This window comes from Hevea brasiliensis, chromosome 16 (assembly GCF_030052815.1).
Source record: "Hevea brasiliensis isolate MT/VB/25A 57/8 chromosome 16, ASM3005281v1, whole genome shotgun sequence".
Lineage (NCBI taxonomy): Eukaryota > Viridiplantae > Streptophyta > Magnoliopsida > Malpighiales > Euphorbiaceae > Hevea > Hevea brasiliensis.
In genome coordinates this window covers 51012015-51035762 of record NC_079508.1, presented here as the reverse complement: position 1 = coordinate 51035762, position 23748 = coordinate 51012015, and the positions used below count along the sequence as shown (strand labels likewise).

At 34.7% G+C, this 23748-nt stretch overlaps 3 protein-coding genes and 1 pseudogene across 6 annotated transcripts; 3 read left to right on the top strand and 1 right to left on the bottom strand.

Annotated features, from left to right (window-relative positions):
- Positions 1-685: 685 nt before the first annotated feature.
- On the top strand, positions 686-13093 carry LOC110641758 (ubiquitin carboxyl-terminal hydrolase 26-like; annotated as a pseudogene).
- A 768-nt stretch (positions 13094-13861) lies between these two features.
- On the bottom strand, positions 13862-14918 carry LOC110641748 (guanine nucleotide-binding protein subunit gamma 2). The gene is made up of 4 exons (XM_021793582.2): positions 14418-14918; positions 14283-14335; positions 14150-14194; positions 13862-14068 (listed from the first exon to the last, which is right to left on the bottom strand). The coding sequence occupies exons 1-4, from the start codon at positions 14601-14603 to the stop codon at positions 13993-13995; spliced, it is 360 nt and encodes a 119-aa protein (XP_021649274.2). The 5' UTR covers positions 14604-14918; the 3' UTR covers positions 13862-13992.
- Positions 14919-15607: 689 nt separating this feature from the next.
- Positions 15608-18612, top strand: LOC110641738 (uncharacterized). Its single transcript, XM_021793571.2, has 5 exons — positions 15608-16370; positions 16470-16706; positions 16807-16875; positions 17555-17747; positions 17965-18612. Exons 1-5 carry the CDS (start codon positions 15963-15965, stop codon positions 18384-18386), a joined length of 1329 nt encoding a protein of 442 aa, XP_021649263.2. The 5' UTR covers positions 15608-15962; the 3' UTR covers positions 18387-18612.
- Positions 18613-19312: 700 nt separating this feature from the next.
- LOC110641710 (uncharacterized) lies at positions 19313-23457 on the top strand. Of its 4 annotated transcripts, none has more exons than XM_021793550.2 (7): positions 19313-19586; positions 19688-20015; positions 20359-20404; positions 20826-20911; positions 21581-21639; positions 22580-22709; positions 22971-23457. In XM_021793550.2, exons 1-6 carry the CDS (start codon positions 19447-19449, stop codon positions 22692-22694), a joined length of 774 nt encoding a protein of 257 aa, XP_021649242.1. In that variant the 5' UTR covers positions 19313-19446; the 3' UTR covers positions 22695-22709; positions 22971-23457. The 4 variants fall into 4 exon arrangements, with proteins under 4 accessions (XP_021649242.1, XP_021649230.2, XP_021649236.1 ...); XM_021793538.2 differs by having other exon boundaries at positions 22559-22709; XM_021793544.2 differs by having other exon boundaries at positions 19314-19586; positions 22967-23457.
- Positions 23458-23748: the final 291 nt, after the last annotated feature.

Genomic DNA, 23748 nt, shown 5'->3' with positions numbered 1-23748 from the left:
AATTTATCCCCTCATTCATATTTTTATAGTGCATATAGTTAATAATTTTAGATAAAATTTGAAAGTAAAATTAAATATATTTTTGTGAAAGGAAGTAAAATTAAATATATAAATAAAAGGTAATATAAATTAAAATTCATTACTTTAAATATAAATTAAATTAGATTGACAATATTTATTTATTTATTTATATATTTAGATTTTTTACTTGTTTAAAATATTATCAAGTAATGATAAATTTTAGTAAAAAATTTTTATTAGTAATTATAAATTATTAACATTTTTAATATAATTTTTTTTATTATTATAAATAATATTTTTATTTATTTATAAGTTCATTTCCTTATTTACAATATTATTTACTATTATTATATATTATATTATTACTATTATTATTATAGATAAAATGATGGATTATAAATAGATAAACATCAGCTTATGGTATTTATTTTTTTTTTTGTATTTCCAATTACAGCTTCTCCACACTCACATTTTGTCGTTTTAAAAAAGGTCGGTGTTTTTCTCTCTCATTTCTTCTTGCTTCCCTCTCTGGTTCCTCAGGTAAACTACACCACTGTTTTTTTTTTTTTTTTTTTAATTTACTAATTATCTTTTTAATTATCGAAATTCTTGTAATTTTTTTTTCGAACCTGTTGTTATTGCTGTTGAAATTTAATTCTGATTCCTTGTTTCTAGGTTTTTTTATAAAATAAAAATCTTTTTGTTTCGTCTTCTGTCTTAATTTTCTTGGTGTAATTGCTTTTTCTTTTATGACACATTAATTGATTTTGTTCGTGTTAATGGAAGATCAGTTTGTACAATTTCGCATACACTGCAATTCTTTCTGAAAGAGTTCTCTCTAACTCTTGAGCTAGTAGAGTAAGATAGAAACGAAAGTTACGTTTTGCCTAACAGAAGATTGTCTTTCTTGTAGATAATTAAGTTATTGGTTGTTAATTTATGTAAATCTAAATGCTTGTGGATAGGAGTGACCAATGTGAATGCTAACTTCTAAGCTTGCAGAGTAAAATAGAATTCTTGCTAGTAGAGAGCTTGCAATTTTCTTGTCTTTATTGTTGCATTTCTTTGGTCATTGTGTCCACAAGGGAACGTTTTAGTCAATGCATGTTCCATCTTCATTGACATTTTGAGTTTAAGCTTGAGAAGAAATGTTTTTGTAGAGGCAAAAGCCATGTGAAATTCCATTTGTGATCAGTGTAAAATGATCCCTGTTCATTGCAGAATAGGTCGGTGATACAATGAGCCGACCAACTACGCGCAGCAAATATAAAAGAGTCAGACACAGACAAGGGGACAATGTTGATATTACTTCTGAAATAATGAGGTACTAACACTTGTCTTTCCTGCAGATTGTAAAATTTTTCTGTTTCATATGTGTTCTCTGGTATGTATTATTTTGCATTTTGTTTCGCGCTTTGTGTAGGAAAATTCATGCAACTGGTGAAATAACCACCAATGATGTAAATCAATTGCTCATGATCCTGAAGCCAGTTTGTCAAGGCTGCCTTGTGAACACTAAAGGTAATCCCAACTGCTTTTGTGGGCTGATTCCACCACCCAATGGGAGTCGGAAATCTGGATTATGGCAGAAATTGTCAGATATTGTTCAAGCCCTTGGTCCAGATCCATGCAAAGTTCTTTGTGATTCGGCTGATTCACCTGCTGGCCTCACTAATCTGGGAGCAACATGCTATGCCAACAGCATGCTTCAATGTCTTTACATGAATAAATCTTTACGAGAAGGTGTTTTCTCTGTTGAACCAGAGGTACTGAAACAGCATCCTGTTTTGCACCAGCTCGCACGGCTTTTTGCACAGTTGCATACTAGTAAAATGGCTTTTGTTGACTCAGCTCCATTTATAAAGACACTGGAGTTGGATAATGGAGTTCAGCAGGATAGCCATGAGTTCTTGACCTTACTTCTTTCCTTGCTTGAGCGTTGTCTAAGCCATTCTAAAGTTTCCAAAGCGAGAACTATTGTTCAAGATCTTTTCCGAGGAAGTGTCAGTGTGTCACATGTAACAACGTAAGACAAATGCTGATACCCCCTCTTTCTCTTCTTAAAACCTTTATATAAGATTTGTTGTTTGGCATTACAGTGATTGTCCAAAAATGCAAAAATGAGAAAAAAAAAAAATCATTTGCACCATTTTAGGCATGCCTCAATAATGTGACCTAGATCTCTCTCCCTCCCTCTCCCCACTGCAGTGTAGCAGATTGGGTGAAAGGTGACTTTAGAATGATAAGGAATGTGATAAAGTGTATGTTTGGCCATCCTTCAGAATAGAGTTGGAGAACCTAATAAACAAGGAAGAATAAACATGGCAAATTTACAACAACAACAAAAAAGGAGGGATAATCACTTCTTCTCGAGCTTGAAAGTTCCTTTCTATTGTACAAGAATAACCAGAAAAGAAAAAGGGTTAAATATGTTTGTTTCAGAAGCAAACTTAACAAATTGGCCTTTCCTTTTTTGTTCTATATGCAGGTGTTCAAAATGTGGAAGAGATTCTGAAGCATCTTCAAAGATGGACGACTTTTATGAGCTGGAGTTGAATGTAAAAGGGTTGAAAAGCTTAGATGAGAGTTTGGATGATTATCTTAGTGTGGAAGAGCTCCACAGCGAGAATCAGTATTTTTGTGAGTTGTGTAAAATCAGAGTTGATGCTATTCGCAGCATCAAACTAAGAAGTTTGCCTGAAGTCCTTAATTTTCAGCTCAAGCGTTGTGTTTTCCTCCCAAAGGTACTTTATGATGTGTGAAAGCATAATTTTTTATTTTCTTGTAATCTTGCTATCAGTGGCGGAACCAAAAATTGAGAGGGGGGGGTGGGGGGGGGGACCGCGGGGCCGGCAGTGGCGAAGATCTTATAATTTTTTTTTCTCTTCTTAAAATTGAGGTGCCACTTTCAATTGTAGTTGAAAAAGTAGGTTCTAAATTTTAAGAACCTCTCTTCATAAAATATGCATCAGTAAATTTATTTTTACTCATGATATTAACTTTTTAATTTTAGGAACTTAAAATTTTATTAATTAGTTCCTAATTCCAATATATACATAATTAAAAAGTGATAACTTAAAATTTCAAGAAAGTTTTATAAGTTTACATTAATGCATGAATATAATTACCAAAATAAATCACAATTAGTTAAAAATTAAAAAAAAAACTAAAAATTTCATCTATCTATACTAAATATGAAATTTTAATAAAAATCCTATAAATGGAATTATCAATTTTACTTATGAAATAAAATGAAAAGAAAAAAAAAAAAGATAATGGTAATAGAGAATGGATGAGAAAGAAAGTTGTGTCTTGAGGTCTTGAACTTTTAAGTTACTAAGTATATATGTATGTATGTAAGTCTAAATAATTATGATTTGTTAATGTGATGAGTTAAAATTTATTTAATTAAGAGTTTGAATTGTGACATGGGACAAGTTAAGATTGTGACAACAATTGGACTTAAATATTAAAAATGAAAAAATTTGGGCTGGACCAGGTTTGCAGCATCAGTCTAGTTGTTTGGGTGGGTGGGTTTTTTTTTTTTTTTTTTTTCCGGGGGGGGGGGGGGGGGGGTGGGTGGGGGTTGTGGGGGGAACATGAATCTACACAAAAACAAATATAATAAGCTCCTTAAATTTTTTTTTTTTTGGGCTTGGCCGGGGACTGTCCCCCCCTCCCAACCTCCTAGTTCTACGTTGCTTGTTATTATTGTTAAAATTGTATGACAGATTTATTATTCATATTCTGTCTTTTGGAATTTCAGTTTTTTTTTGAAATTTATCGTAGCAGATAGGCAATTGGAAATGTGTGTGTGTGTGTGTGTGTATATGAAGGATATTTTTCACTTTGCTATAGGACAATAATAGTATCTTCTTTCATTATTTTTTACATGTTTCATGGTGATAGTAGCTGTTATATCTTGCAAGTGGTTTCTTATACAATTGTTTTGATTGAAGGAGAAAGGAAGAGCTTGTGCATGGGTGTGTGATGACGTCCAGAGGAAATAAGTACTCATGGTTGTTAAGATAATTGTGTAAAGTGGAATTTTGATGATGGGCATTTAAACAGCATGCTTAAAGTTGACATATGCAATTTATTTGTTGCTCATTCTATGATGTTGTTTTAGGGATGTTCCTAATTTGATATCAATTGTTAAGCATATCATTAAATGCTATGATAATTAGCTCAATACTGAATACGGTTTATATATTGTTTGCTGCCAATAGGGTTTTCTAATGTTGTGAATGATGCAAGATTTTCTGAGTTCTGATGTTTTGAATTTTTCTTGCTATTTAAGATCTCAACTTGATGTTTCTCACCTCAATTCCTCATCTGAGCTCTTTACTGCTGGATATAATGGAAAACTAGCTTCTTAGTATCTATAAATAGATATTTAGGCCTTTTCTTTTTCCTTCTATATATTGATTTCTGTCAGTAGACCACAAAAAAGAAGAAAATCACATCATCATTTTGTTTCCCTGGAGTATTGGGTATGCAGCAGAGTTTGTCTGAACCTTCTCAGTTGGATTGGGTATATGACTTGTCAGCTGTGTTGATTCACAAAGGAACTGCTGTTAATAATGGCCACTACATTGCTCATATTAAGGATGAATATATTGGCCAGTGGTGGGAATTTGATGTGAGCATGTGTCAAACTTAGGTCTTCACCCTTTTGGAGAATGCTCTTCAAGTTCATCTAAAGTTGCTCACAGTGAGCCACCAGGTGGCACAGATGGAAAGCATGCTCTTTCCAATGGGAATCATATGGATACTGTTCATCCAGAGTCTTTGAAATCTAATATTGGCAGCCATATGGAAACATTTTCATCAAATGATGCATATATGCTGATGTATAATCTTAGGCGTACTGCAAAAGTAGATGAGAGAAGACCTGTGGATTTTGGTGCTAGCAAAATTGAAATAGAAGGTTGTGAGGGTTAGTCACATGGTGCTTCTCTTCCATCTCACCTTTTTGAAGATATAAATGAATTGAATGCATCATATCTTGAAGCTTGCGAACAGTACAAATTGAAGAAGGATAGAGAGTTGAATCATATCTCCGAAAGGAGACAAGAAGTGCAATCAATTCTTTCTGAAGCTCCTGTCCAGTCATTTGAAGAACCATCTTATTGGGTTTCCAGTGACTGGCTTTGCCAATGGGCTGACAACGTTACTCCACCATAAGCTCAAGTTTCTCGGATGTTCTTGTTATGTTCGTTATTTTTCTCTTCTTTTTATTTGCTTATAAATGTATGTGCACATATCTGCAACCTCTATGCTAAATAGGATTTTTTTATTTTCTTATGATCCATATCTATCACTTGCTCTTGGGAATGCTGAGTGCTGATCAACTAATAATTTATCTTAATGAGTTACTATTTTTTATTGATGTATTTATATTTGTATAGCTGATTACTGATGATACTCTTTGGCAACATTTCTATAAGTTTTTTTTTTTTTTTTTTATGGTTTTGTTTGTAATATCTGGCAGTATATTAGATAATACCCTATCCAATGTTCACATGGAAAAGTCCCAGTGTCAAAAGTTGGCTCCATTAAGTGGTTGTCTGCTGAATCTTGGACCAAATTGTTCTCTAAGGTATCTACAAGTCTAATTTGTCTCACTTATATTCAGAGAACTATATCTTGTCATATTAGTGTTTTCCCTAGCTAATAGTATTTCTGTATAGCCTAAAGGTGAAGATGCCTTCAGTGTGCTAGGTCTCCCATAGAAATCAAGTTGTTAGGCACCAAAAAGGCATGCGCATGTGTACAGCAAGGCACTGTTGATAAATAAACTTACATTTCATAAATGTAAAAAAATGAGAACATTACCCCTTTTTAGTTAATTGTGTTGTGTTGACACTAAATGTGCAGTAGGTAAAAACATGATTGAACATAATTAATCAAACCAGTAAAATGCAATAAAAAGTGAGTTGAAAATTTATTTCATTAAAATCTTTCATGCTTCATTACACCGGAATGGCAAAAGAGGATCCATATAGCCGATCCCAACTTGTTTTGAATTAAGGCTTTGTCGTTGTTGTATGCTTCATTATGGTTTAACTAAAAATGCTGTGAAAGTTTCAGCACAATATGTTTCTCTAGCTGAGAAGCAGTCAGCTATTTGTTTCTGTAATAATCTTCATTTCTTTGGCTTGTGCACAGGAGCTATGTTCGAACAGATGCCAAGATTACTTTGGGGGAAGAAAAGAAGCTTCACCTTTACAACTCCATAGAATGATGAAAATGGGAAATTGTATTCAAGAAATTGAAAAACAGAGTACATTGGAAGCTAGAGTATGAAATTGCTGACGTCTTTGTTACATGTAAGGGCAAAGGGAAACCAAAGATAAAATAAAAATAAAAATAGCATAGAAACATTGGACATCTGAAAGTGAGGGGACAAAGGAGTTTTGGTTGGATAGAGAAATGTTGAATTGATTATTTAATAAAAATTGAAGAAATAATATTCTGCTTTGGTACTACAATAGCCAAAGGGTGAAGGCTTAAGGCATGCAGCAAGAAAAAGAAGTCATTTTAAGTAAGATTATAGCAATGAGTGCAGAGGCTCAAATAGTAAGCATAGTACAAGTTCCTTTTCTTGTTTTTAAGATTGGAATAAGGCTGAAATTATGGGTCTTCTTAAATTCAGACCTACCTTAGCAAGTCAATGTGCAGGGGACTGTTAGATTTTGTGTGATACTCACCTCAAGTGCCTCTCACGTTAGGAAAAGCATGGATCAATATAATTGCCTCACCTTGAGGGTTCCAAGGCGCCTTTACTTGCCTGATCGCCAGATGAGTGCCTGTATTGCAATGAGAACAGTATTTGTGTTCAAAAACTTATATTGTGTGCATGTGTGTGACTTTCTATTTTCACCTAGTAAACCCATTATTTCTTAGTTTAAAGAAATGGTGTCTAATTGTCTATCCACTTTTGATTAAGAGGCATGTTTCTGATTATGTTTTTCTTTCTGAGCTCATGTTGGACTGCTTCAAGTTCTTTTTCCTTTTCCCCCTTTTTTCTGTCTCTGGTTTATTACTGGGCTGTGCAACCGTTGCTGAATCTTCTGTTAAATGATTATTAAATTCAGTATGGTGGAGGGCCAACACTGACAAATGATGACTACTGCATGTCTTGTCTTATTGATGGTGCACAATCTGTCGTCTGTGCTGATAGCTATAGGGATCGGAGGACATTAATGAGGGATCTTGCAAGTGATGTAATTGCAGGGAAGTGTCTAGAGGGAACGTATTATGTATCTAAGACATGGTAAGATTTAAATCTTGTACTTCTTTCCCTCCTTTTTCCAAATGACTGGTTGTTGCTTGTATCAGTGATTAGATGTGGCTTACCAGAAGGCTTTTCCTATTTTAGGGATAAACTGACCAATAATACAGTTGTACTGTTTTTTGATATCCATTTCCCCCCATGCACAAGTGAAAAGATTAAAGCTTATCTATCATCCTGATTTCACTTTGTGTGCATCTTGGGCACGTTGCTAGTGATTCTGTTCCTTTTATCCTTGTAGGTTGCAGCAATGGGTGAGAAGAAAAACCTTTGGTGCTCCAAATGAGGCTGATGCAGGGGCAACAGTCTCAATTAGGTGTCCACATGGGCAACTTATGCCTGAGCAAGCTCCTGGTACCAAGCGATTACTGGTTCCGGAGAAACTTTGGCTCTTTTTATATGAGGATGTCATTGCAGTGAAACCTGATGATCCCTTGGGTTGTACAACTTTCCCTTCAGATTCTGAGCAGTGCCCTCAATGCTGTGATGAGCTTTCTGAAGTTGCCTGCTTGGAGGATTCTCTAAGGTCATTTACTTGTTTTACAATAGCTCAGAACTAACTTTTTGTGCACGCATGCATCTTTATATTTTGATTTTCTGTGTCCATGCTGCAGAGCAGTGAAACTAAAACAACGCCAGAATCACGAGAAACTGGCTATGGGAAAAAGTATCCCCTTTTCTTTGCACTGCACATACTACTTGGTGCCCTCTTCATGGCTTACAAAATGGAGAAACTATGTAACTGCTAGTGGCAAGAATATTTCTTCATCAGTGGAACCTGAAACTTTTGGATTTTGTCATTGATTCACTAAAATGTGAAAAGGTAATTAGCAACTTTGCCTGAAAATTCTGTTTCATTGTAACAGTTAGTACTTCCAAACAAGACTTTTTCCTGTAGACAGTAACTGAAATCTATGCTTTGTATCTGACTGTAGTTTGCTCCTTTTAATCCCTGCTTTCCGGCCATTCACTTCCCTACTGAGTTGGATTTTGAGCTCTGCCTTCTCTAACATTTTTTAAATCATTAGTTGCTGATTGCTGTGTTTCCCTGATATGTAATCAACAAAGCAACTAGACAAGGACTTACAATTTAAAAGTTATTCTACAGTCAAATTGGAAGTAGACTATTAGAGTGTGGCAAATGACTTGGGACATGTTTAGCTCCTTGTGTTTTTATTTTTAGCCATATTTTAATCATAGAGATGTGTATTGTAATATTATTCTCGTTTTCTCTCTCTCTCTCTCTCTCTCTCTCTCTCCTCTCTCTCTCTCTCTCTCTTCTTTTCCTTTATTCAGCATTTTCGACTCCTAGAACGGCCTTCTGACCTGGTTTCCAAACGTGGAATACTTTTCCAGAAGGGTTCTATGGTAAGTATGATGACTATATTAATGTTAACATATGTATTAAGCAAGCCAGTGGGAATATAGATCTATATATATGACTCATGGTATTGATTTAAATGGTCGTAAAAGGGAAAGAGGTCATTTGTGGTGGTAACCTAGAACTTTTGTTTTTCAGTCTTTTAGTTATCATTTTCAGAGTGTGAAATTTCTGTTGTCCTGGAGCAAACTGATCTAGTTTCTCAATAAAGTACATGAATTGGCTATTTCTGCTTAAAGCCAATAATCCTGTGATTGAACTGGCGAAATTGAGTAAAATGAATAGTCAGGAATACTATGAGTGCTCTAAATTAATGATTTTCCCCCTCTCCTCCTCCTTCCTTTGGATTCTAGACAGATGGCTTAACAATCATTACTGAGAATGACTGGACCAACTTCTGTGAAGAGTGGGGTGGTAATAAGGAGAAGGGCATGTCTGCCTTAATTGAGCCCGGTAGAAAATAATTTGGCTGGCTCCTGCAAAGAGACCACAAGTGAGAAGCATCTGAATCCTCAAGATGAAGTAAATGATGAGACTGAGACCAGACTGCCTATAATTAGGACTTGTCCTGAGGTAATTGAAGCCAAACCAGGTTTATTTTTGTAAATATGAAACATTGTTTTCATCAGCTATGCATTTTGCAGTCATCAGGTGGACTTTTAATTTTTATTTCTTAATCTGACTGGTGTTTCTAATTTCTGCTAGATTTGTGAGGACTGCATAGGTGAACGAGAAAGTTGTAAGTTGATGCAGAAACTTAACTACTTCAATGAGGACATATATGTATGTCTCATACATGGTAAGGAAGCTCCAAAATCAATTCTAGAAGCATCTGAGACTGCTTCCGGGCCTGATCGACGGGCCTCCAAGCGCTCTCGAAAGACTGGCTATGGGAATTCAGTAAATTTATAGGTTTCTGGTTCTACATCAGTATACCAGCTAAAGATGATGATATGGGAATCACTTGGGGTAAGCTAAATTGAGCAAATGCTTATGTAAACATCTTGATTGAGTGCCATTGTTACATGCATCAGAGATATCATGTAGCCTTCTGGAATCCGGTTCCTCCTCTTGTACTTTGAAGTAGGCTGTTCCTGTAATTTGAATCCATGACCTCTAGGTTATTGTGAAGGCAATATATTGTAGCCTTCAGGCACTTGTTTTTCCAATAATGCTATTTCTGCATGTGAATGCCTAGGCTGTGGGTGATAATGGATGTCACTGAGGCTCACCGTCACTATATGAGATTGATGTGCAGCCTAAGATAAGTGTGTGTTTGAGATTCTCTTTGATAAGCTGCAGCTTCATTTGGTTTTCATGTCTGCCTCTCCAAATGATATATTGACTATATTCTGTCGTTGCATTTCCTTAATTAATCTTGTATCTACTGTTTAACTACAGTCATCTTATCACCATGGACTCTTGTTCCTAAGCTTTATGGCTTCAAGCAAACTGTAATTGAGTGTTTTTGTGCAGGTAGTGAAGGTGAACCAGATACTACACAAAGGTTCTAGGATAATTGATCAAGAATGTGCTACTCTTGCAGACTTGAATATATTCCCTGGGCATAAGCTTTCGGTGCAAGATTCTGAAATCCATGAGCATAGAGATATCGCTGGTAACTAGATGTTACAGCGCTTGAACTACTTCAAAATAAATGGTTATTTTTTCTTCTGTATGCAAGCCATGGGATGTAGATCTTACTAGCAATGGTTAAACAGCATTTTTAAGTGTCATCTAACATAGGACTGCTTACAGTTAAGATTCTCAAGTGTCTGAATAGTTTCTGTTATGTTTAAGTATATCATTAATTGTTGGAGATTTGCCCACAATGAAGGCATTAGTAGACTGGTTGCGTAACCTGTCCTGCATCAGCAACTCAATGAAATTTTGGGAAATACATGTGCTAGAATCCAAGAAAAACAGTTTTCTTTAGTTCTCTCTCCCTCTATGCTTGTGTGTTGGGTCATGCATATGTTTGTACGTCAGATGTGCACTTAATGCATTCAACATGACCAAGTGGCAGGCATCAAAAATGCGGCTTTTGCTTTATATTGGCATACTTTATGTTCAAGTACTATGTGTATTTAGTGGTGGAATTTTAGTAGCATGTTTTGATGAAGGGGTGGTGTAGGCTGGAGGTATATCATCTTGTACAGTTGGAAAGCTTGGTCACTAATCCTCTCAATAGGCAATGGTATTTCAAGGGAACAACATAGAAGGGCTTCTTAGGGAGATAGATGAGATGCTTCTCACAGCTATTTTTATATAGATGGATTTAAATCTTCGCTTTTGGTATAAGATGCAATGCTGTGTGATGTTCACAATGTTTTTAGATTTGTGGATTTTTTTTATCTTGTAAATTATTTTTTTAATATCTGCTCATGATTTGTATCCATATTGGTGCCCTTTCCTAAGTTTTTTTGGTTCATCCAAAAAGCAAAAGTCATTTTAAAGGTTCCCTGCACTGAAGCAGTTGTAATTTGTGCTCATTTTTCTGATCTAAATGTTCAACAGATGAGCTTGCTGATCAGAAAATGACTGCACAGCATGCTGAGGAAGGGTTTCGGGGAACACGTCTGACTGCATATCTTTCCCCACAAGTTGTTTAAGATGTATGACGAAAATAGTCGCCTTCATGTCACAGACACCTTCTTGTACATATTATGGGAGAGGAAAAAGCTTCAATCTTTGACCTGCCCTATCGGAGGTAAGAAATTCACTCATATGCAAAGTTCTGTTATGTTATTTTAATGGATAAATAATGGTTTTGTCTTCAAATACATAATGCTTTGCTAATTTTATTTACCTATCAATAAATATCTGGTTACCATGGTCATAAAAGACATGTTGTGTAGTGAGCCAACTAAAATGCTGAATCTAAGTAGCCATTTTCTTTGGGAAAGTGATATATACTATTAGAAATGCTATTTTCTTTTTCTTTTTTTTTTTTTTGCCTTTTATTATGAAAATAAATTTCAAACTAATTCATTATATTGTTGCAATGATGTGCTGCATCATGTGTCCATTTGCTTAGTATTCTAGTAGCTTTTTATGTATTAAATGTACAAGGCGGACTAAGGCGCCAAGAGGTCTTGAGCCTAGGTGCAAGGTGTAGGCACGCAACGCAACTGAGTGACATAAGGCTCAAAATAATTTTTTTTAATAAAAAAAAATCAATATCACTTAATTACATTACATATTTAAGAAAAAAAATTACAGAAATTCTATCTAAATAACTTGAAAATTTTAACAATTTCCATAGCAAAAATCTGAAGTAAACAAATTAATCACCAAGAAAAATTGATTATACAACAAATTATTCACTTTGAATGAATTAAACATGCCCAATTAAAAAAATTAATATATATCAAGAAATTAAAGAGAAGGTCTTTTATGAATTACCTTCTTTTCTTTTTAATTTTTATTTTAATCATTTGTTTATTTCCAGCAAAGAAGAGATGGAAAGAGTAGGAGTAGAAAAGGAAAAGGGGGGAAAAAAAAGAACAAGAATGAATAAAAAATCCCAAAAGGAAAAAAAAGTTGGGGATGCAGACGTTCCAGCAAAGGAGAGAGAGAAAGAGTAGGAGTGGAAAAGGGGGGAAAAAGGAACAAGAAAGAATCAAAGAAATAAATCCCAGGTGGATCGGCACGAGAGGAGAAAAGGAAGAAAGAAAAAACAAGAAAAAAAAAAAAAAAACCCTTCTTTCTTTTATGGATGACAGTGGGACTGAGAGAGGCTGTTGGACTGCCCTAAAACAGAAAGAAAAAAAATGTAGATGGATTAAAATGTGCCTGAGGCGTGCCTGGGTGGGCCTCAGGCACATTGCCTGCCTTTTGCAGCAAGAGGTGCCAAGGCCTGCACCTGGAAATTGCCAATGTACCAAACATCCTTTCTATTCGGGCAAATGTTAAAGGGGTTTTATTTTCATCATGCTAACTGAAATGGTACTTAAGGTTTGTAATAATCTTTTTTCTTTTTATTAAGATAAAATGGTTTCTCTCTGCAAACCATACCATGTCATCAATAATTCTTATTTTATTTGCTATTTAAAGTATATAGTCTCCTTCTATATATATATATATATATATATATATATATATATATATATATATATATATAGCCGTATTTTTCTCTCTTGATGTTCTTCTCTGCAAAACCCCTGTAGGGATTTGATTGATGGGTATTTTATCATTTCCTTGTGCAGAACCAGCAGCTGGGCATGGTGTTTTTGGCTTTCTGCTTTTCTAAGGGTGGCCCAACCCTACTGTAAAGCTCCCAAAATATCTTGTAACTTTGGTATTTAGTGACGTATTGCCTCATTCTATACTTCTGCCCAACACTTAAAAAGGAAATGAATTGTTCAGCTGGTTTCGTGCTGTGCCAGATTTCAGTTGCCTAGTTCTTCTGTGGTCCTTTTTAATTTGCTAGAATCATGCCTTATGATATGTTGCCCGTTTTTTCATTGCATTGATTAACAAATAGTTGGAGGGAAAACTCAATATTGCTTTGGATATTGCCAAGGGTGATAAGAAGGCCTATGTAATGAATTTCAAGTTTTGGATAAAAAATCTCCCTCGCAGTTCCCTGCCTTCCAGGGCCTTGTACTTCGCATTTGAATCGGGGCCAAGTGAACTAATGGATGATCAACGTATGAAGTGCTAAATGCTTTGCTATTTGGTAATGTTTTACGGTTAAACTTACGATTTTTTCTCCACTTGGTATTGTGCACTACAGCTTCTTGTCCCAGGTTCTGCGTTGTCCATGGTTCTTACTGGATTGGAGAATGTGTTACCTAACCCATGGCGAATTCAGCCTATTTTACCTGAATTACTTTTGATTAAAACTAATTAATGTGTTTGATATAACCTCTGAAGACCAATTTTATTGATATGACCAATTATATTGAGATGACTAAGTGAAAAGGACGAATTAATCATTATTTCCTTGCAATTGCAAGATGGTCTGACCAGAAATTTCTTTTCTTTGTGGATGAGCAGAAGATTGGAATTGAAGCTCAAATAACGCGGCCGCTAGCCAACAATTTTGAAATTTGATCTTATTGCCAATTTTTTTTTTTTTTCGAGAAGTCAGAACTAACTACAGAGCAGTAAGGTACAGCAATAGCAAGTAGCACCTGCAATTCTGAGCAAAAAGGGCATGCAAAAAGTTGGGGAGCTGCTGTACTTGTTATTTCCATAAATACGTTGCAGGAATTGGATTGATAATAATTGTTAATAACAATGTCCCGGGAAGTTGTAACTGAAAGAAAGTTTCTTGGATTGGAGCTTGTTAGATCCAGCGTTTTCGTGAGTTCTGAGCTCCCTTGAACCACCGATCCCAGTTAATATTGGTGGGTCCTTTGCTCCTACAAAATCCAACACCATCCATCAAAAACCTTACCTGTAACCATAAAAGAAATGCGTATTGATAACATAACTACACTTACAGTGGAAGCAATGGATCCGGAATGGATTCAACACTTGAAATGAGCCTGCAGGTCATATCATATCAGAATTCCACAAGGAAAAATAACAAAAACATGGAGACGAGACGAGGCTTCATTGCTCTACATTACTCACTCTTTACAAACGATGGAGGCTTCACCTATCTCCTCAAGTTGGTCAAGCTCCTCCTGCCAATTGAGATAAATTAAACATTTTGAGTGATGGCTTGGCTTATTTGCAGAAACATAGAAGATAAGGAGGAAAATTAACCTGGAGATAATTGATTTGGTTTTGGAGATTAGAGATTGCAGCTGCCAGTCGATGCTTCCCATAGAAACCGTTAGGCTGTGTTTTAGGAAGAAGAGTTGATGGTGATGGTGTCCGGTGCTGATCTTCCCGCCTTGGTTCTCCTGGCGACGGCAGTGAATCATCCATTGGTGTTGAATCTGTTTCCATGAAGAAGATGTCAAAGGAAGGGAAGAGGCTGTTATGGGTAAGCACAAATGAATGAATGATTAAAGAAAGTGGACCAAGTGTAGAGAAATTATGAAGGGAGAAGGGGTGCGTGGGCGTGTATAAACTATGAGCATAAATGATAAAGAAAAGAGACAGTCAAAAGAAAGAAAAGCCACTAAAGCATATATTGAATTGAATGCACAGATGAGAAAGAGATGACGACAAGACAGGCTGTGGGATTTGCGATAAAATGGGGACCCATCAGGCCGTCACCTCTGGCCAATTCCGCTGCCCGGCACTGCATGGTCCACTGCGCATTCTCTATACCTCTATTTTGTTTCATCTATATATATATATATATATATATATATATATATATATATATATATATATATATATACACACACACACATATTATTATATAATAAAAAAAGATTTTTTTGGTTAAAAATTTTATAAAATTAAAAATTATTGAGAATAAAAATAAATTTAAAAATAAAATATAGACATTTACCTCTACAAAATTTAAAAATAAATTCTATATAATAGATTTATTTCTTTATTAGAATTAAGAGATTTAAATATCTATAAATCTTCATATATTCTATGATTTAAATACCTATAAATTTTCATATATTCTATGTATTTTCAGATTTTAAAATTTTAATAAATAAAATTTCGCAGAATTTTTCTTTCAATAATTATATATTGTGTGTGATAGTATTCCATTTTAACGAGGCTTGCCTGGTGACTGGTGTGTGCATTTTCGAGAGCATTTCCACCTTTAACAGCAACATGCCTTGTGAAACACCTTCCATGTGGCTACAATGGTTGCTTTTGTAGTTGCTAATCCCGATGCAGATGGGCAAGCAAGCACCAGCATTGAAATTACCAAACTGCAGGACAAGTAGTTCAAATTTATAGAACACCAGCAATTCCAAGGATATAACATCCCATCAGCGTATAAATAAGCAGAAATTTTATCACAATCCATGTTTCATTTCAACAGAGAATTGAATTTTGTAAGAGAAAGTTGCAGCATATAACTCTTCTCGAAGTCGTGATTTTTGGAATAGAGTGGAAAATTTTTCTTCTTGTTCCTGATCGTTTGGAAAAATTTTCCCTTCCGAAATAAAATTTTCTTTGTTCAATAACGACAGGGAAAACTTTTTTTCCACTTCTACTGGGGAAGTTCGGGCTTCAGTTTTACATAAAATGTTTGGGCTTTATGGGGTCTTCTAATAAGGCCCAATAATTTAGGGTTCTTAAAACTTCAATTCAAGTTCGCAGTTTTCAGAATTGGGTTATGAAGGAGATGGATGCTTAGTATTAGCAGAACCCAAAATTGTAGCGGAGCAAATGGCGAAGCAAATGATACTGTGTTTGATATCAATCCCACTCTTTTCTAGAGCGCTTCTTCCTCCTCCTGCCGTTTACCTTACACCTAGAGCCCAGAGAAGCTTAGCCACTGCCACTGCCACTGCCACTGCTAATAGTATTAGCAAAAATGATCGTATGATCAAGAAGAAGACGAAGAAGCAGAAGAGCGAGGAAAAGAAGAAAGCAGAGTTGCTGGCAGTAAAGAGGAAGAAGGAGAAGAGGAGAACTCGTTCTGAGAAAGAATTTGGCTCCACCACTTCCTTCGAGTTTGACAATAATGAAAATCATATCCCTGTTTTGCTTGGTGAAGTTGTTGACGTTTTTTCTTCACTAAACCTCCGCTCTTTCGTGGATTGTACTCTTGGCGCTGCCGGCCATTCCTCCGCCGTCAGTACCTTTCCCTCTGAAACCTGATATACCAATTTTTTGGGTTGCTTTGTACTAATTGGTTGGTTGTGTTTTTAATACTCAAATGACAACTAACAGATAATCCAGGCTCATCCTGAGTTGGAAAATTATGTGGGGATGGATGTTGATCCAGTTGCACATGCCAAGGCTCGAGCTCACATTGATGCTCTTTTGCATTCTCATTTTCACTTGAAAGCAAACACATTTCTCAGGAATTTCAAGCATATTAAGTCTTTACTTGCCGAGGCTGATCCAAGCCTTTTGCATTCTGGAGTTGATGCCATCTTAATGGACCTTGGAATGTCATCCATGCAGGTCTTTTTCGTTTACTATTTTTTGCTTTTTGAGTTATATATCCTATGTTCTGCTCTTTTGTGCTAAGTAAGTTCCAACTATTTTCTTTTTCCGTTTGCAGGTCAACAATCCTGAAAGAGGGTTCAGTGTTCTTGCTAATGGACCTCTTGACATGCGTATGGATCCTCAGGTATTAGCTGTTATTAAACCCCAGCTGTGCCTATTATCTTCCACATTACTTGTTCTTTTAATCGAACTATATCAATTTGTTTATGCATTGACGTTGGCACGTTGCTGGAGTGATTTGTAATGATATTTTCTAGGGCGTGTCATTTTGTTTCTAGAGGTGGGAAACTTCACCTATAATTTGTCATTGCTCGATGGGGAGCAGATCTTGCAAGAGATGAATAAATAAATAACAGTAACAGGAAAGGGAAAAAATTTAAGAAAAACTGTAAGATTAGATGCCCTGAATCTGATATGTAGATTAATTTGAATTAGCTTTCTTAATTCTCCATAACTGAAGTAAAATCAAACTAGTGAGAATAAACTAATGATCATTGTCCCTTTCTCATTTTTCCCGTGTGTTTTTGATTCTTTACTCCAGGTTTCAAATTATCCGTGTATTTTTAGGCAGTTTTTATCCTTGTCATTTATCATTGATGTTGTAGTATATGCTTTCATTATAAGTTCTTGTTATGTTAAGCGGAACTGAAACTCCTGTGACCTACTGATATTCAAGCTCCCTTCATTTTTCTGTGTCTGGCTCTCTTTCTCTCTCTATCCATAATTCTCATTGATCATAATTTAGTTTATTTCAGAATCAATAATTTTTATTTGTTTAACTGACTTGAACAGGCATATGACAGGTGACTCTGAAAGCAGAAGACATATTAAATTGCTGGCCTGATACTGAAGTGGGCCGAGTCCTAAGGGAATATGGGGAAGAAAGCAATTGGCGTTTGCTTCAGAATAAGATTGTTCAGGCTCGGCTACATGGTGGTTTGCATTCCACTGGCGATCTGGTAGATCTTATTCGCAATGTGACTCATGGGATGAGAGGTACAAGTTGCATTCTGTAATTGTTTCATGATTTTACTTTTTCTCTATTCCTTCTCAAATTAGGAACCTCTGTGCCAACATGGTTTAACAAGTCACATACTTGCATCCCCAAATCTGGATTGCGCCTAAAAATTAATATCTGCAATGGCAAGGCAATAAAGTTTTGGAAAATTGATCCATGACATACTTTGCTGAATGAATAAATTTACTGCTACAGGAGGGAGGCAAGGTTGGATAAAGACAGCAACACGGGTGTTTCAAGCTCTGAGGATAGCTGTTAATGATGAACTCAACACACTGGAAAAATCTCTTAATGCTTGTTTCGAGTGCCTTGCACCTGGGGGAAGGCTTGCTGTGATCTCTTTCCACAGTTTGGAAGATAGAATTGTGAAACAAACGTTTCTTAACATCATTGAAACCGATAGAGGAGATGGAGATGTGGATGTTGAAGAGAGAGGTGGAAGAGAGATAAGAAAGACGGAAGATGAGAGTGATGCAAAGGAAATGTGGATTAGATCAATGGTACATGGGAGGAACGGAACTATCCTGACCAAGAGACCCATAACCCCATCAGAAGAGGAAGAAAAATTGAATAGCCGGAGCAGAAGTGCCAAACTCCGGGTGATTGAGAGAGTTTAATAATAGATTTGAATTACTGAACGTCTAATTATTCATTGTCTGCTGCGTTTGCCTAACCATATTCCATGTTCATCTTTTTATGGAAATTGCTTTCCCTGATCAGTGACAGTGTGGTATCTAAACACTGCCATGTTGTACATGCGGGCGTATCATGTGCCAAGCTGAGATATCGTACTTTAAAGTGTTATTTTATTTAATTGAAAGTATAATTTTATTCTCAAATCAATTTAATCTTTTGATAATTAAACAATATAAATTAGAAAAATTATCATTATTTTCAAATAACTATTTTAATAAAAATTTTAATTAATTTTTTAAATTTAAATAAGGAAATTGACCAAAAAGGAGAAATGAAAGGAGGGACAAAAGCAAGGAATCAAAAACTGAACTGCAAGTAAAAGGGAATGACTAAGAGAGTAGAGACAAAAAGAAGGATTGAGGAACTAATGGGATGGTGCGGGTAGTTTGGGACTTCATATTTTTTAAGTAAAATTAAATTGAAACTGAATATTGGATCATTGCAAATGAAAATAATTTTTGTACTTTATTTTATAATGGGTCTTTTCAATAATAAGTTAGGAGATATACGATGATTTATAAAAAACAATAATAATAATCTTTTGAGATTTTCTTTTTTTAAAAAAATATATATATATATATAAATTAAAAACGATTTTTCCATCCTCTCTTCTTATACCATCCTTTTAAGTTATAATAATTTGAAAACTGCACATAATAAATTAGCAAAATTAAACTATTTACATGGGTTACTAATAATTTAATTTAAGCTTGCCCTTAAAAAAATTTTAATGTGAAAAGAAAAAAAAATATTCTGGTTATGCTGTCATAGGAGCATAATATTTTTTTTTTGGTATTTATTAACAAAAAATATTATTTTAGACAAGATATATATTGTTTGGCTGGATGGAAAATGATTAGACAAAGTAAAATTATGTCCTCTCAAACTGTAAACTTCTTGAAAACACCTAAGGTTCACTCTTCCCTTTTCTTTCTGAGGCATTTTACTCTGTTTCAGATGCTGTAATGGGTTTATTTTTTGATGCTTATCAACTGCATTTATGGTTTGGTTTTGATGATGACGATGATAGTGACGAGCAGTAACACATGGAGATTAACAAGAGGGCAAGAAGTCTTCTCTGTATTCCCATCATTGGCCTTCCCATTCCTCTCCACTATCAGGTCTGTCTTTGCCCTATCTTTCTTTCTTTCTTTAACATGCCTGCCTTTGGTTTGCTCCTCTCTGACTCTTTGGTCTTCTTCCAATTTGAATTGGGTTCTAGGAAGAGGATTGAAAGAGTCGGGGTATGCAAAGCGAATATGTCAGTGCAAAACTCAAAGAAAGCAAATTTGACTGCTGCGAAAAGGGAAAGAATTCTGCTGCCAATTTGCGATGATGGCTATCGTATCAGTGAATTTCTTAGTCACCCCTTTGGAATTCAAGCTATGTTAAACACTAAGACGCTGCAAAGTTTTGAATCCATTGATGCCAACACATACAGGTGCTTTTTGCCAAAGCTTCAACTGCTGAACTTTGAAGCAGCTCCTGTGCTGGACTTGCGAGTAATCCCAACAGAAGAAGATTGTACAGTTGAGATGCTCTCTTGCAAGGTGAGCTTATCTTATCCCTTGCTTTTTGAGTTGGTGCAGGACCAAGAAGAAGGTAGTAATAGGAATTTTCATTATTTCACTTAATTACTGATTTAATACATTTATGTGGCCCACTTAAGAAATGATCAGTATGGGCTTTATGTTGTGGCCCATGCTGTGGAAATGAATATATGATATAATATTATACATATGAAAAGAAGTGATTTCACAGAAGTATCTCATTACATGCATGAAAAGATATGAATATAGATTTTTACAAGCTTTTTATGTCTCTTCAAGATACTATCTTAAACATGTTTAGTTGTTTAGTTTCTTGAATGTTAGTTGATGATTTAATATGCAGTTTGAAGGTTCAGAGATCATGGAGCGCCAAAATGACCATTTTTCAGGTACTTGCAGTATGGATCTCACAACTTCTACTAGACCTGGATAGCTGGTAGAATAGTATAAGGCAACAAAATTTTTATTTTGCTTAGTACTTATAATAATTTCTGATGACATTGAGCTTTAGATATGTCAAGCGCCTACAGACTAATCACGCAATGATGCATCATTTATTTAGCTCTCTATTTGTAATGACTAAAAAGCCATTTTATGATATCTTAAAGGTTCTACTCAGATAATATTATAAACAATGCAGATGGTGTTTTATTGTAAAGTTAATGGTTTAATTTGGTAATTCAACATGGTTTGTTTGGTATCCAAGAATAGCTTTTTGAAGTTATGCATACTATGCAGTGGTTATGTACTTTCAGTCAATATGTTGTAATAATGCATGGAATTTCTTTGTGCTTTGTTTTTAACTTGCAGCTTTCATGGTGAATCGTGTGACATGGAACACAACTGATTCTGAACCCTTTTTAGAGGCTGATATGAAGTTGAATCTCACCCTTGAGGTTGTTAGTATTCCACTTAGAGCTCATTGCTAGTTTTAAGAAGTTTTATGCTTTGTTTTCATAATTAATTTTGTGCCATCTGTTGTGAGTTGGCTGCTTTTCAAATTGATTCCTAACTACTCGTTTTCGACCCGTGGCTGATGGCCTGATGCCTACTGCCACAGTAGATTCTATCATCAAAGATAGGGACTCGACACTAGCTATTTCATTTAAAAAATGGTCAAGGAGTTTTTCAGATTACCTGGATCCTGCTTTGGCAAAATCATGACCAGATATAAGCCATTTTGCTGATTAATTAAACGTTTTAAACATCTGTTATTGGTCATTAAAGTAACTGTAACAAATTGTATCTGTATATCACCATTTTTCTGTTAATAACTGTAACATATTTTTGAGCTTTTATGAAAAAATATTGCTAGCTTACAAATCAGCTCTCGAAAACTATTTTCTCCTCAATGGGAACATGGCACAGTATAAATAATATATATATTTCTCAGCAGTTCTAACTTCTAACTGAGATATTTTATTAGCTGTTTGTAGCTTATTATTATTCTGCTTCAATGAAATTAATTTGTTGAATTTGCATTTCTTTTTTCCCTAATGTATTTGCTTGACCCAGTTGTTGATCAATTAACATCATACATATGAAACATCATTTGTTGTATGCAGATTTATACAGAACCATTTACTTTACTGCCAACATATGCTGTTGAGGGTCCTGGGAATTTGTGAGTAATCTATGCTAAATTTCCATTATTATGTAGTTGTTGACTCAGCTGTCTTAATTAGTCTTTCTTAAAATATATTTTATTATGTGTTGATCTATGCATGCTTTGGGCACAACTCAGGCCTTTAACTAAGCCTCCCATTTTACCATTGGAAATAGATATCTTCGAAGCAGAGGGTTTCAAGATTATGTAGCCATCCATACCTACATAATCTTGTCATTCTGCTACCTCTATCATCCCTATTAGTGTTGATCATCATAACATCTTATGAGGCTTGATTTGTTTCCTGAAAAATATTTTCAGCATTTTCTAGTATTTGGGCACTCAGAAAAATAAGTCAAAAGAAAATATTTTCTTATTTAAAGGGAAAATTAAGTAATTTTTAAGGAAAATAACTTTTCAAAAGAGAAAGTCATTTTCTATTTTCTAGACTTTAATAATCTTATTAAAGTGTCATTTTCTATTTTTTAGACTTTGATAATATTATTAAAATATGAAAACATTTAATTTAATATTGTAGCTGAACAACAGAAAATATTTTCATGGAAAATACATTCTATATTTTTCATGGAAAACATTTTTCATATACAAGTTATTTTCCCGAATCAAACGGAGTCTAAATCAACAAATATTTGATCACTAGTTCGGTACCCAAATAATGAGCAGTTAGAATGGAGCTAGATGTTAATTTTGGATAAGGAAATCAAGTCATACTAAAATTACTCTAATTCTAACGATATTGGACTTCTTATATTAGTGTGTGCTTTATAACTCCATCTTGGATAATTTTATGTGATCTGAAATTTCCTTAACATCGGAATCTGTAAAATACTAAAGAATTCATGTAATTTATTCAATATGCCGTCCAGAACTCATTGATATTTTTGGGCTAAAGCCACTACAAACCCCTGATAAACAGTGGAAATGCATTGAACTACAGAATGATGCAAGCTCTAGTGGATAGGCTCGTAACATTGCTTCTGCAGCAACTACTGCAAGAATATGACAAGTGGGAAAATCAACAGTGTGAAAATGTTCCAAGAATTTCTTCCTGAAGTTTGCATAGCCAGGTAATTTCTTTGAACTACTAACTGTTTTTCATTTTATCTTTTTCTTTCTCTGTTTAAAATTGAATCTGACCAATTGTTCATATATGTTAGAGAACATCTAATGTCCTTTCTGGCTGATTTTAGAAAATTAATGATATCATGAACCAATGATTCATTTTATTTGATCACTTTCATAGTCTATGTGTGCAAGCAAGGACCTGTTCTTTTATCTGCAATAATTTTGCATGTTATTGCTGTGTTTTGACAAATGATGATAGGCAGGAGGATTGAATTTTGGAGCAAAGAAGAAAGGAGAGGTTCAGTATCACCATCCAAGTCTTGTATTCAAAACTGCTCAGTTTGTCAACCAACAATTGCTATGGTAATGGTGGGATCCTTTAACCATTGGTGACCTCCTCGTTTAAAGAGAAAATTTTTTGTTACTTTCCCCAACCTTGTTTTCCAGTGTAAAGATGCTGTTATAATCCCCTTGTTATGTGTCTCAGTTAAATTTCATGGTTACCAATAAACTTTAGCTAGATAGTATTGGAATCACTTTTTCCCAGGACTCCAATAATTCATTTTGGATGGTATATTTGTTAAGAGAAAGAACCTAAAATTTCTTTGTCAACAGTTTTGAGTATTCAGAGCTAGATGTTGAGAATAGGTGTTTGTCCAATGGTTTGTTCTAAATCTAAAATAATGTCCTGAACAATTTATTATTCCTGCAAATTGCAATAGAATCCCCAAGTCTCCAGTCATTCTCTAATGGAATTTAGTATTTTTGTTTTTGAGTCTTAGTGACAAAATTTCTAAAATATTTTACAGAAATAAACCTCTGTGATGAAGCTCAACAGCTTCAAGTCTTGTTTTTATTTCAATGAATTGATAAATAGTTTATATTTATCATCATGAAAGTAGAAATTAAATAAAATGTCATAATTATTTGCCAACAATATATTTATTACAACATTTTATAGAAAATTACCATTTGAAATATTAGTTTTTGTGAATCCATTTTATGATTTATATAATGTATAAATATATTATGATAATTTTA